The following is a 15,222-nucleotide window of genomic DNA, read 5'->3' as shown; positions in this document are numbered from 1 at the left end:
GAGAGAGAGAGAGAGAAAGAATTCACGCAAAACAATTGCCCATAAATTAACCCGATTCTTGGGTTTCAGATCACGAACGTTTAAGATATTATTTCTCACTTTCTCTCTCTGTTTCAGGACTGGTTTCCTTTAGGTTTGCAATCCCTGATAGACACATACAACACAAACAGCCATGAGCAGCTGTTAAACATATGACATCATGACTCAATGCTATCTGTTGTTCCAGCTTAAAACAGTTCACCTCCTCTCTCCTGGCCTTCCAACATTTCCACTCTGTCTGAAATCCCCGCGCAGCTCCTCAGCACACAGCTACATTTAGCAGCAAGGAAACAGAATCCTTCATATCTTGGCTTTCCACAGACGCTTTAATCCCCAGTGAAGAGTCTGAGACATTTCTTCAGTGCACCCTCCTGATATATTCACTTTGCCTTCTTACCCAGAATGCGCAGGCCATATAAAGACAATAGAGGTGTGACCATTTGCATTGTGATCTGGTAGGCAAATGTTTGAAAACTCCTTCCAATAATGGCTATTGACACGCTAGTGGGCGGCCTGCTGCACCTGTTGCCATGGCAACAAGGCTTGGTTGCTCCCTCACTGGATCCCAGCACTTTCCTCCTGTCGCACAATTAAAAATTTAACACCTGAGTTTCGCTTAAAGGCTGAAAAAAAAAACAAACAGGCTTCTGCCTAATGCTGACGTTTTCTCCACCGACGACCAGACTGCTCCCTGTCTCAGAGCAGTTTATGTTAATCGTTTTAGACGGTGTTTGAGCAAGGCACTCCCGAAAACATGCTATTTTCTTCCATCTGCAAATAATGCATGAAAAACGACCCGTTTTGTGGAAGCTTTGTGTCTCGCAAAATCTGGCTTTATTCAGTACTACTCAAGTTCTGTGCTACCAAATGACTTTATCAATGCACAAAAGCTGTGGCTGCATTTTTCTAAACAGTACACCATTTTCAAAAATACTAATGTTTAACATGTGATTGCAATACGTTTGGAGATCTACTGCTAAATTACTCTCATCAGTTCTGAAACCTTTTCAAAAAATAATCATAACACTTATGGAAAGCAAACTTGTACAAATATACAATATAGGACTAGCAGTAGGCCATTGAATCCTTCAAGCCCGATTTCTCCATTCATTAAGATCATGACTGATCTGTTTGTGTTTTGAATCTCATCTGTCCATGTGCCCTGATAACCCTAGATTCCTTATCCAAACTTTGTCCTGTGGAGGGTACTTGAATTTGAAGGTTAGTGTCCATGCCTTTCAGTCGTGTCTCACAAACTTGATATTGTTTTTTGAAAAAGTAACAGAGTTACTGATGAGGGCAGAACAGTTGACATGATCTATATGGACTTCAGTAAGGCATTCAACAAGGTTCCCCATGGACTGATAAGCAAGGTTAGATCTCATGGAATAAGGGAGAAGTAGCCATTTGGATATGTTAGAAGACAAAGGGTCGTGGTGGAGGGTTGCTTTTCAGACTGGAGGCCTGTGATCAGTGGAGTGCCACAAGGATCGGTGCTGGGTCCACTACTTTTCCTCATTTATGTAAATGATTTGGATGTAAACAGAAGAGGTATAGTTAATAGGTTTGCTGATGACACTAAAATTGAAGGTGAAGTGGACAGCGAAGAAGATTACCTCAGATTACAATGGGATCTTGATCAGATGGGCCAATGGGTTGAGGAGTGGCAGATGGACTTTAATTTAGACAAATGTGAGGTGCTGCAGCGGTGTGTAATAACAACTCCACAACAGGTTGATATAGAAAATATTTTTTCCATGTGTCTATTTAGGTACACATAAAAGGCCTCATGGCATTACTCAAAGTGCAGCAGGTGTATTCTTCTAAGTGTCGTGGTCAACATTTACCCTCAATCAATGTCACTGAAGCAGATTATCTGGCAATTGTCTCAGTGCTGCCTGTAGGACATTGATGTATGCAAGCTACCTGCTGTGCTTTCTCCATTACAACAGTGACCAGTCTTTAAAAGAAATTCACTGACTGTAGAGTGTTTGGGATGTCTTAAGGTTGTGAAAGAAGCAAGATAAATGCAAGTCTTTGTCTCTGCAGTCCTTGCTATGAAAGGATTGTCTTAAGAGCAAAGATTAACTGGGTCGGGACCCTATTCACTGGAATTTAGAAGAATGAAAGGTCCTGTAATTTAAATGTGTAATGTTCTTAAGGAGCTTGACAGGGTAAGTGCTGAGAGGTTGTTTCCCTCATGGAAGAATCAAGGACAAGAGTGCATAGTCTCAGAATAAAGGGGCACCAATTTAAGACTGAGAAGAGGAGGACTTCCTTCTCTGATGACTGAGAGTCTTTGGAACTCCTTGTCACAGAGAGCTGTGTATATTTAAGGCTGAGATAGACAGATTCTTGATCAGTACAGAATCGAGGGTTACAGGGAAAATGCAGAAAAATAGATGTGAGGAATGTCAGATCAGCCATGATCCTATTGAACGGTGGAGCAGGCTTGAAGGGCCGAACAACCTACTCATGTTCTTAATTTTTATGGTCATCTGGTCTTTCTTTTTTCTCTTTTTTGTGATAATTTGTTGATTTTTTTCATAATTTAGTTTTGTTGTTGGTCTCCTGTAAATTTGGTGTCATACTCAGGATTATTACTGAATATGGAATTACAGCTGCACATCTTTAATGCAAATATGGTGGTGATGTTCACATTATACTGTGAGGATTAATCTGTATTGTCTTCTCATGGGACCCATCTAGAACAGTCTTTTCAGTGGGTGGTGGTCAAGAAATATCACCATTCTACTGGAGTCATTTCTAGGAAATAATGCATCATACATGTCTATTACATGGATGTCAGGTGAGTACAAGACAGGTTCTGCTAAAGGTGACTCCAATGTTTGAATATTAACACACTGCTGACCATCTATTCTTACAAGTGATAAAAGATAAATGGCTTGAGAAAATACTGGAGGACTGACTGTAGAACTATACAAGATTAGAATGGTGCTGGAAAAGCACAGCAGGTCAGGCAAGATCCAAGGAGCAGGAAAATCGACGTTTCAGGCAAAAGCCCTTCATCAGGAATGAGGCTGGGAGCCTCGGGGGTGGAGAGATAAATGGGAGGGGAGGGGAGTGGGGCTGGGGAGAAGGTTGCTGAGAGTGCAATAGGTGGATGGAGGTTGGGGTAAAGGTCAGAGAGGAGGGTGGAGCGGATAGGTGGGAAGGAAGATTTACAGGTGGGCCAGGTCATGAGGATGGTGCTGAGGTGGAAGGTTGGAACTGAGGTAAGGTGGGGGAGGGGAAATGAGGAAACTGGTGAAATACACATTGATGCCATGGGTTTGGAGGGTCCTGAGTGGAAGATGAGGCTTTCTTCCTCCAGGCATCGGGTGACTAGGGTGTGGCGATGGAGGAGGCCCAGGACCTGCATGTCCTTGGCAGAGTGGGAGGGGGAGTTGAAATGTTTGGCCACAGGGTGGTGGGGTTGGTTGGTGCGGGTGTCCCAGAGATGTTGTCTGAAGTGCTCTGCGAGAAGGTGTTCAGTCTCCCCAATGTAGAGGAGACCACATTGGGAGCAATTAGTAGAATAAATAACATGTGTGGAAGTGCGGGTGAAACTTTGATGGATGTGGAATGCTCTTTTTGGGCCTTGGATGGAGGTGAGGGGGGAGGTGTGGGCACAGGTTTTGCAATTCCTGTGGTGACAGGGGAAGGTGCCAGGAGGGGAGGGTGGGTTGTTTGGGTGCGTGGACCTGACCAGGTAGTCGTGGAGGGAACAGTCTTTGTGAAAAGCGGAAAGGGGTGCGGAGGTAGTGTGTCTGGTAGTGGGGTCCATTTGAAGGTGGCGGAAATGTCAGCAGATCTCTCTACGTATAACCACAAAGCATATTTCACTTGAGATCAGGGCAACTAATAGTTAAAACTTATAAATGCAAAGTTATTGCTCATATTCTAGAAGTAGATAAGGCTGAGTTTAATAGAGACTATCTTCAGCAAATAGAGCAAAATGGTCAATGAGTAACATCACAAAATATCAGTGGGAGAAATTTAAAAAGTTAATCATGACTTCCAAATGACACACATTCTACTTGTCAAAACATATAATAAGAGGTGAGAGATAAAGTAAACAAAGAAAGCACACAAAAGTGCAAAAGCAAAGCACAGGTCCTATCGTAAAAATTGAGAAATAATGCACATGATGAGTATAATCACAAAGGAAGGGATTCCCATTTAAGAAAGAGATGAGGAAGAATTGATTTTCTGAGGGTAGTGAATCTGTTTTCTCTACCACAAAGGCTACAGAGAATGGGTCATTAAATTTATTCAAAGCTGAAATGGGCAGAGTATTAAACAGTTAGGGAATCAAGGAGTATGGTAAAAAGGCAGAATAGTGAAGTTGAACATTATCAGATCAGCAATGATCTCACTGGATGGCAGAGCAGACTTAATTGGTAATGGCCACCTATGCTTCCATTCGCCAATTTTGGTCTTGTGGTCTTCTGTTAAATAATTACTTTACATTAGCATGTGAAGTAGACTGTGGCATATTGTTAATGAAACCAGACTGGTGATCCAAAGACCTCGGCTGATCCTCCGGAGGTATGCATTCAAATCCACCAAAACATCTGGTGGAATTTAAATTACAATTAATAAATCTGGAATTGAAAGTCAGTATCAGTAATAGTGACCGTAAGCAATCATCAGCTGTCATAAAAATTCAACTGTTCCATTAAAGTGAAGAAAATCTGCTTTTCTAACCTGATCTGACCTACATGTGACTCCAGACCTCTATTAATAAGGTTGAATTTTAACAGACCTCTGAAATAGCATAGATAGCCACTCAGTTCAAGGGGCAATTAGGAATGGACAACTAATGTTGGTCTGACCTGTGATGCACATATCCTAGGAACGAATCAACTTATCCACAGAAAAAAAAGACTTGTATGTAACATCTTACATGATTGCAAGCTGTTCCAAAGGCTTTGCAGCAATTGAATAACTTCTAGCTGCAATGTGATGTAGGAAATGTGGCGACCAAGCTGCTGCACTTCACCCACACATCAATGTAATAATGACCAGATAATCCATTTTTATGTTGTTAATTTGGGACACTAAGGGTGACTTCCCTGCTCTTCATCAAACGAGTGCTGAGGAAATGTTCATGTCCACTTGAGAGAGCAGATTGGGCCAGTTTAATGCCTCATCTGAAAGCCAGCACTTCCAATATACTGCACTCCTTCAGTTGCTGAGCAATTCCACAACCAAGGGACTAGATCTAACCTCTACAGTTCTGTTGCTACGAACGTTGGTGGCTAATTAAAAATTGAAGGATCAAGCTCCTCAAATATCTCCATCTTTAATGATGGGTGGGGGCAGAGGGGTCATGGGTGCAAAAGATAAGATTGAGGCATTGTTCAGCAAGAGGTGCCAACTGAATGATCTCTCTTGGCCTCCTCCAGAGATCTTTGAGGAGAAAGTGAGGTCTGCAGATGCTGGAGATCAGAGTTGAAAATGTGTTGCTGGAAAAGCACAGCAGGTCAGGCAGCATCCAGGGAACAGGAGAATCGACATTTCGGGCATAAGCCCTTCTTCAGGGCTTATGCCCGAAACGTCGATTCTCCTGTTCCCTGGATGCTGCCTGACCTGCTGCGCTTTTCCAGCAACACATTTTCAGCTCCTCCAGAGATCACCAAGTCACTGATGCCATTCTTCAATCAATTCTATTCACTCCACAAGATAGTAAGAAATGGCTAGAAGTTCTACGTACTGCAAAGGATATGGGCCCTGTCAACATTTGGCGATAATACTGAAGACCAAGGTTCCAGAACATGCTGCACCCCTCGCCAAGGTGTTCCAGTAGAGCTGTAACATTGGCTGACAATGTAGAAAATTGCTGAGGAATTTATCCTGTAAGTAAAAAGTGAAACAAATCCAACCTATCTAATTATTGCCCTATAAGTCTATTCTCAATCATCAATAAAGTGATGGAAGGTGTCATCAACAGTTTTATCAAGCAGCACCTGCTCAGCAATAACCAGCTCACTAATGCTCAGTTTGGATTCCACCAGGGCTACTCAACATGACTGCATTACAGCTTTAACTCAAGCATGGACAAAATAGCTTAGTTCCAGAGAAGAGGTGAGTGTAACTGACTTTGACATCAAGTCCACATTTCATCAAGGAGCCCTGACAAAACTGGGGTGAATGAGAAGCAGGGGGTAAGGTCTCCACTGGTTGGAGTCATACCTGGCTCACAGGAAAATTATTGTGGTGATTGGAGGTCAGTTATCTCAGCTCTAGGACATTTCTGAAGGTGTTTCTCAGGATAGAGTCCTAGGCATAACTGTTTTGTCAATGACTTTCCTGCTTCATGAGGTCCGAAGAGGGGACATTTGCTGATTTTCAGCACAGTTTCGAACTCTTTCGATACTAAAGCTGCATTACTAAATGCAGCAAGACAAGGACATTATCAACGTTTGGGCACTTGTACCACGCAAGAGCCAGACAATGACTACATCTTACAAGAGAGAATCTAATAATTATTTCTTCACATTCAATAGTATCACAATCTCTGAATTCCCCCAGTATCACCATTCTTGAGGTTAAGATTGACCAAAAATTGAACTGAACCAGTCATATATATACTGTGGCAACAACAGCAGGGCAGAGGCAGTGAAGAATTCACCTTCTGGCTCCACAGGCCCTGCAAACTATATACAGTGGTGCTGGAAATTATAATAGATGATTGTTTTTGACTGGCACAGATTTTATAGGCTGAATGGCATTTTTCTATGCTTAACTATGAATATAACAAGACATGAGTCAATAATAGGATGAAATACTCTCCACTTACCTAGACGTATGCACCTAGACCTGACACATAGAGGACAAAGCAGCTCACTTGATTTGCAACCTCTTCACAATATTCAATCCCTCTATCACCTCTGCTCAGTAGCAGCAGAATGAACCATCTACAAAACACACTGCAGATATACATCAACAAGTCACCTTAAACACCACAGTTCAAACCCACCATCACCACCATCTAAAAGGACAAGGGCAGCAGATACATGGGGACACTACCAGCTGCAAGTTCCCTTCCAAGCCACTCATCATCCAGACTTGGAAATATAATAATATCATTCCTTCAGTGTCACTGGGTTAAAATCCTGGAACACGCTTCCTCATGGCATTATGGACCTACGTACACTAAATGGACTTCAGCAGTTTAAGAAGGTAACTCACCACCTAAAGGGGAGGGCAATAAATTCTGTCCCAGCCAAGTGATGCTTACATTGCAATAGCGAACAAAAAAATGTATTACACTGGAATGTCTGTATGAATTTTGTGCTCAATCCCTGTAGAACATTAACCCATAATCTTCAGACTCAGAGATTAAAGTGTAACTGAGTCACATGACAGTGCCAACATAGCTGAGCTGTCAAGAAAACTAACATTGAATACAACCAAGAATGTGGCAAAATTAATGTAAACAAAAAAGTAGTAATGTACAATATAATGACACTAGGGAGTGAGAAATCTCCAGACTTAAATGACACATATTTCAAAAGTTCTAAAGGAGTTGGTAAGTCCTAATGATAATTTTTCACAGTTCCCTTGATTTGAGAGTCATTCATTTAGAAATGAAAAGTGCATATTTGACTATGCCACCATAAGAAAGGTGAGGGAGGGTTGAAAAATGTAATGACAAATCAATTAGCTGAATGTCTGTTTTTTATGGAAATTACTAGAATCGTAATTAAACGTAGGGTGTAATGGATTCCTGAAGGCTAAACTAAGCCTGACAAATCTGACTAAATATTTTGAAAAGGTTATTGAATTATTGGGCAGGGAAATGTCTTATCATTATTACTAATGTGGATTTTCAGAACACATTTGATGAAACTATTCATAAGACAGTGTTAGCTAAAGTCAAAGCTCATGGAATTGAAGGCAAATTATTGATCTTGATGAGGAAAATTGGCTGACTGACAGGAGGCAGAGAAAAGCATTAATGAGCATATACTATAATTGATGAGGGCATTTGTGGGACAGCTGTCATGTCCCTACCTCATGGCCAGGAGGCTGGGTTTATGTCCCACCTGCTCCAGTGGTGTGTCTCAACATGTCTGAGTAGGCTAATTAAAGATACCTGTACTCTAATTGGCCACACTGGACTAGTTGTGTCCCACAAGACTCTGTGTTGTGACCTCAACTCGTCACGATATTTGTGAACAACTTAGATAATGGGATAGAAAGCCACATATCCACATTTGCCAGTGACCCACAGATTAGGCAGCATTATAAGCAATGTGAATGGAATTACAAAATTATAAAAAGGTATTGATTGATTAAGTGAATGAACAAAACTGTGGGAAAAAATTCCAATACAGAGAAACTTATGATCTGTAATGGATGGGCACATGGTATATTCTAAATGGTGAAAAGCTGACAAAGTGCAGTTCCAGACAAATTGGCCTGGGTGTGTGGGGGCTAAGGAGAGAATGCAGGTCTAGGTATGTAAGATATTAGAATGGTACAAAGAGGTATTGAAAATAATCCAAACATCTGACAGAATGCAGGTCCTCGTGCCTAAAGGACTTAATATAAGGAGACAGAAGTCACGAGTCAGCTACTGCAAAGTTCTGGATAGACCAATATGTGGAATACTCGGAGCAGTGTCAACAAGGTATCCTTTAGGATAGAAGTACTGACCATGGAGGGAGCACAGCATTGATTTGCCAGAATGATACCTGGACTTCAAGGGTTAAATAAGGAGGAAAGATTGTGCAAATTAGATTACGTTCTCAACAAATTAGAAGGTTAAGCATATTTTGATCAAGGTTTTAAAATATTAAAAGCAACAGAGAAGGTTGATTGAGGTAAGTTATTTCTGCTGGTTTTAGAAGTCTAGAGTCAGGGGGTATAATCTAATTTCAGGGATGGAATTAGGAATCACCTTGACACACATAGATTGACACATACACAGTTTAGAACTCTTTTCTGCAAATGATAATTGATGCTGGATTACTTATTAAAGTATGAGATTTCTGGAATTTTGTGAAATACAAGATTAATGGATTTGGGACAAAGGTATCAAAAAGGGAGGAAGCAGAAAGTAGGAAACCATAAACTGGTTAGTTTAATGTCTCTTGTTCAGAATAGAATCCATTATTAAGGAAGTAATATATGACAGTTGCAAAGTTAAAGCGCAATCCATTAGATTCAGCATATTTATGAAAAATAAATTGTGTATGCCTTATTTCATAGTGTTTTTTTAAGATGAATAGGAAGGGTTTGGAAGGATATGGGCTGGGTGCTGGCAGGTGGGACTAGATTGGGTTGGGATATCTGGTTGGCATGGACATGTTGGACTGAAGGGTCTGTTTCCATGCTGTACATTTCTATGACTCTATGTAACGAACAAAGTGAATAATGGGCATCCTGTAGATGTACTATATCTGGATGTCCAGATTACATTTGATAAGATGCAGCACAAGAAGTCGATAGACAAGGTAATTTCACATGGGTAGGGGTAATTCATTTGCTTGGATAGAGGATAGGCTAACCAATAGAAAGCATAACATCAAGATAAATGGGTCTTTTTCTGGTTGGAAAAATGTAACTAACTATTTACAATCTGTATTCATGACATGGATGCAGGAGTAGAAGGTACAATAGTAAAATTTACTGAATGCACTGAATAGGTGGGAAAATAGATTGCAATAGAGAAGAAATCTACAAATGGATATGGATAGGTTAGGGGAATAGGCCAAAATTTGCTAACTGGAGTTTAAGATGGATAAGTGTGAGGTCATTCATTTTGCTCAAAAGAATGAAAAGGCAACGTATTTATCGAAATGGAGAAAAACTTCATAATGTTTTGGTGCAGAGGGATCTAGATGTGCTTGTGCATGAATCGCAGACAACTAGCATACAGGTACAGCAGGTAATAAGGAGGGCAAATGGAATTCTAGCATTTATTGCTAAAGAATTAGAGTATAAAAGTATGATGTGGAGGTGCAGGTGTGGGACAATGGAAGACAAAGTAAAATATTTCACAACACCAAGGTTATAGTCCAACAGGTTTGTTTGAAAGCACTAGTTTTCAGAGCGCTGATCCTTCAGCAGGAAACTAATGGGGCAGGATCATAAGACACAGAATGTATAGCAAAAGGTCACAGTGATATATTGAACAAACCTCAATTGCTGTTAGGACTTTCAACTTTTAGAATGAGGGTGCAAGTTTTGGCTCATTAATACGTAATTAGACTAGATTCCCTACAGTGTGGAAACAGGCCCTTCGGCCCAACAGGTCCACACCGACCCTCCGAAGAATAACCCACCCAAACCCTTTTTCCCTCTGACAAATGCACCTAATTGACAATTTAAGCATGGCCAATTCATCTTTGGACTGTGGGAGGAAACCCACGCAGACATGGGGAGAATGTGCAAACTCCTCACAGGCAGTCACCCGAGGTTGGAATCGAACCCGGGACCCTGGTGTTGTTAGGCAACAGTGCTCACCACTGAGCCACCATGCCACCTCATTGCATGCATTGCATGACACTGTGATCTTTTGCTATAAATTCTGTGTCTTATAATCCAGCCCCACTAGTTACCTGATGAAGGAGCAGCGCTCTGAAAGCTAGTACTTCCAAATAAACCTGTTGGACGATAACCTGGTGCTGAGTGATTTTTAACAGTATTAAAGTAGGGAAGTGTTACAACAGTATAAGGCATAAATGAGACCACACCTTTTTATTTTGGAGTATTGCATATACTTGTGGTTCCCTTGCTTGTGTTATGGACTAGGCCAGACCACTCAAAACATTCTTAAGCAAGCAGCCCTAGAACTAACTTCGCAATTTGTTTTGATAAGTGTACAGTGAAAATTACCCAGAGTAAGATAGCTAGGTTGACTATTAGATTTTAAAACAGACAAAGACATTTATTCACAAAATTACACAATGAAACACAAAGAACAGAATAAGGAACCCCTACAGAACTCAATCTATCCAAACTAGACTTACTTATGCAGTTCTGAATATACACAACATTCACAATAAGCAAACTCCCTTTAAAACCCAGTATAAATGGAACACATGCTGACAGGTTGAAGTTGAAGAGCAGAAAAGAGAGAGAGTTTCCACATAGCTCCCTGTTGAACTTCCCAGTTCAAGACTGAACTAAAAACAGCTCAGTTCAGCTCAGCTAAATAGAGAGCTGACCACTTCCTTCTGTTTATACAGGTCACTTCTAAAGCATGACCATATTGGCCTGAAGTCTCATCTGTTTACATATAAACAAAAGGCCTCTCAAAATCCTTTTCATCTCTGTACCAAATCAGACCGATCAGAGCCCGGCCTGGTTTATTGCCCCTCTGAAAAAAATCTAGGACAGAGTCTCCTTGAGCCAAGGAACAGCTTTTAGGGAAAAAAGGATTAGCTTTGTGACATCTCCCCCTTTAAAAAAATGAACCATCAATACCAAAAGATGGCTTCATTTTTAACCCTTCAAAACCCTGGTTGTAGTTTAAACACACATATACACTACATTAACTATAAACATGCAAAACCACATGCAGATTCAGGCTGCGGTACACCCACCACCGAACGCCTCCGTATCTCATTTGAATCTTGATAAGGCATCGACAATCACGTTTTCCTAACCTGCCACATGCACAATTGTCAAATTGAATGGTTGCAACAACAAGCTCCATCTAAACAATCTGGCATTTTTGTCCTTAAACTTTTCCACAAATGTCAATGGGTTATAATCGGTGTATATAATTGTCTCAGATGCATTGCTAGTAATATAAACACTGAAATGTTATAATGCCAACACCAAGCTTAAAGTCTCTTTCTCCACTGTTGAATATTTTTGTTGATGAACGTTCAACTTTCTGGAAAAATACCCGATGGGTCTTTCTATTTCCATGTCATCCCTCTGCACCGACAGCTACATCACTGGCATCGCTAGCTACCTTGAAAGGCTTCATGTAATTTGATGTGGACAATACTGGGACAGTTGTAACACAGTGTTTAGGCTGTCAAATGCCTTTTGATGGTCCACTGTCCACTGAAACTTCTTGCTCTTTTTTAATAATTCGGTGAGTGGAGCAGCCACACTGCTAAGGTTCAGCACAAATGTTGGGTAAAATCCATTCAACCCCAGGAATTGTAGTACTGCTTTTTTTGTCAACGGTATGGGAAATCTCCCAATTAGTTTCATTTTTGCAACTCGTGGGGGCACTTGTCCATGTCCAATAACATGATCCAGGAAGGTGACTTGTGCTTTGGCACATTCATTTTCAGCTAGGTTTACAACGAAGATGGTCTTCCGAAGTCGATTGAACAAGTTCGATAAATGCTGTAAATGTTCCTTCCACAAGTGGATAAAAAAATCACCAGGTCATCAATACACACCACACAGTTGGGTAATTCGGCAATGACCTTATTAGTCAGTCTCTGAAATGTGACTGCAGCGTTTTTCATACCAAATAGCATGACTTTAAACTGATATAGTCCATTTGGCATTAAGAAAACTGAAATAGCCTTTGCTGTCTCTGACAGAGGTACTTGTCAGTAGCCTCTGAGCAAGTCCAATTTAGAAATGTAAGTTGCTTGTCCCACTTTTTCAATACAGTCCTCCAACCGTGGAATTGGATATGCATCAGTCTTTGTAACGGCATTGACTTTGCAGTAGTCCACACATGACCGTTGGGTACCATCTGGCTTTGGCACCATCACTATGGGTGAGCTCCAGTCACTGTAATTCACTTTGATTATGCCATCTTGGAGCATGCCCTCTATCTCCTTCTCAACTTGTGCCAGCTTTAAAGGGCTATGCCTATAAGGATGTTGCTTAATTGGAACAGCATCTCCTATATCTACATCGTGCACAATTAAGTTAATACTTCCTAGTTTATTTATGCATATCTCCCCATGTGATAATAATAACTCTTTCAGGCCATTTTGATTTTCTTGTGGAAGGTAACTCAATAATTTATCTGAATGTTTGACAACTTCCTCATTGTCCAATTTGATCTGAAGAATGTCCAATTCAGAATCCTCTGAACGTGGTTCTTCCTTCTGTGCTGTAATCATTAACACCTTCTCCTCTTGCTTTCCTTCCCTATCAAAATACCTTTTGAGCATGTTCACACACCACACTGTGTGAGATTTCTTCCTCTCTGGAGTCCTTATCAAGTAGTTCACCTCACTCAATTTTTTCTCAATTTGATAAGGTTCACTAAAGGCTCACCTATTACTGGAAGTAACACCAATACCTTATCCCCAATTGCAAAATTGTGAATTTGTGATTTCTCATCCACCTCCTGTTTCATTGTATGCTGTGATACCTTTGAATGCTGTCTAGCCAACTCTCCAGCTCTATTTAATCATTCTTTAAAACTTCATACATAGTCCAAATGAGTGGTCTCTGAATTCTGACTTATTAGTTTCTCCTTAATCAATTTTAATCATCCTCTTACTTCATGTCCAAAGATTAATTCAAATGGACTGAATTTGATCGATTCATTCCATGCATCTCTGATCACAAAAAATACAAGCGGAACTCCCTTATCCCAAGCATCTGGATAATCCTGACCATAAGCCCTTAACATGGTCTTTAGTGTTTGATGCCATCTCTCTAGTGGTCCCTGTGATTCAAGATGGTACACAATAGATTTGAATTGCTTTATTCCCAAGTTATCCATAACCTCCTTGAATAATTTGGATGTGAAGTTTGATCCTTGATCTGACTGGATCTCTATTGGCAGTTCATATCTAGTAAAAAATGTAAGTAATTCATCTACAACCCTTTTAGCTGTGATGTTGCTTAATAGGATTGCCTCTGGAAATCTAGTCAACACATCCATTATTGTTAATAAATACTTATTTACACTTGTTGTTTGAAGTTGGGGATCTACGCATTCAGTCATGACTCTTGTGAAAGGTTCCTCAAATGCTGGAATAGGTATTAAAGGTACAGGTTTTCTAACTGCCTGTGGTTTTCCGATTAACTGGCATGTATGACACGTCTGGCAAAATTCAACTTCATCCTTGTGTTGTCCAGTCCAGTAAAAATGTCTTTGTATTTTAGCCTGTGTTTTCCTCACCCCTAAATGACCTCAAAGTGGTAGCTCATGCTCCACTTGCAGCACCTCCCTTCTATACCCTACTGGCAAAACAATTTGATGAATCTCTGCCCATTTCTCATCTGTTTGAATGTGTGATGGCCTCCATTTCTTCATTAAGACATCTTTTGTTAAGTTATAACACACTGGCATGCATTCACTTTTATTCTCAGTAAATGCCTATTTTAACTCCTAATTTTTCTGCTGTAATTCAATCAGCCTAGATTGAGCTTAAAATACTGGCATGTTTACCTATTTGCTCCTTCTCTGTTCCACTTATCTGATCAAATCAAGGTTCGGATGACACTACGTCAGCTTTTTTGTCTGTGCCTTTTGATCTCTCTTCCTTTAACCTGTGCTTCCATAATCTTGTGATCACACCATCAGGGAAAATTCCTGGATAAACATTCTCCAGGTCTTCAGTTGCCTGCGTCTCCACAGTCTTTTCAACTAGAGTAGGCAGCACGTCTACCAGTGAATCTGCAATTGCAAGGACAAATTGTACTCCTGGTGCTGAGAGTTTGTCCAGAAGTCCTACTACAAATTCTCCACTCTTCTCTGGACTCTCTAGCCTCACTTTACATAACTGAGCACCTTTTGTCTCACCATGAATTCCTGTTACCAGTATCTTCTCTTGCAATAGTCTCTCAGGAGTGCATATCTCCTCATCCTTCAGCATTACAGACTGAGAGGATCCTGTGTCCCTTCATATTGTAACCTCCTTACCTATAACTCCTGGCCTGTGTGAATAAACTTTACCCTTGCATGTATATTTTTTAAGCAGATCTGGCACTTCCTCCTTAATCAACCTCTGAACATCTTGTACACTCTGAGGCAGTTGTCTAACTTCCCTTGTGCTTTTTGTTACTAGTCCATCAAAACGTCCTGGCTTGTCTGGTTTTCCTACCTCTGGCTTTCTCCTAGCCCACCAACACAGATTTTGTGTGGCCCACTTTATTACAATGAAAACACCGGAACCTTTTAACTTCTTTGTCCCCCTCAAGGGTTTTTCTTTTACCCTGTGGTAAGTTATCCCTATGATCTTCACTGAGATCTACCTTTCCCTTTCCATGTGAGGATTTCTCTTTACC

At 40.7% G+C, this 15,222-nt stretch overlaps 1 protein-coding gene across 5 annotated transcripts in view; it reads right to left on the bottom strand.

Annotated features, from left to right (window-relative positions):
- Positions 1-15,222, bottom strand: part of LOC122557644 (storkhead-box protein 2-like) — a 323,710-nt gene that overhangs the window by 61,758 nt on the left and 246,730 nt on the right. Inside the window, exon 1 of one of the 5 annotated variants that reach the window (XM_043705473.1) lies at positions 437-500. The exons of 3 other annotated variants lie outside the window; for them this stretch is intronic. In XM_043705473.1, the coding sequence (XP_043561408.1) occupies positions 437-485 (49 nt within the window). In that variant the 5' untranslated portion in view covers positions 486-500. One more of the 5 variants, XM_043705481.1, reaches the window with a different exon arrangement.

Source organism: Chiloscyllium plagiosum, chromosome 2 (assembly GCF_004010195.1).
Source record: "Chiloscyllium plagiosum isolate BGI_BamShark_2017 chromosome 2, ASM401019v2, whole genome shotgun sequence".
Taxonomy (NCBI): domain Eukaryota; kingdom Metazoa; phylum Chordata; class Chondrichthyes; order Orectolobiformes; family Hemiscylliidae; genus Chiloscyllium; species Chiloscyllium plagiosum.
This window is presented reverse-complemented; position numbering and strand designations above follow the sequence as displayed.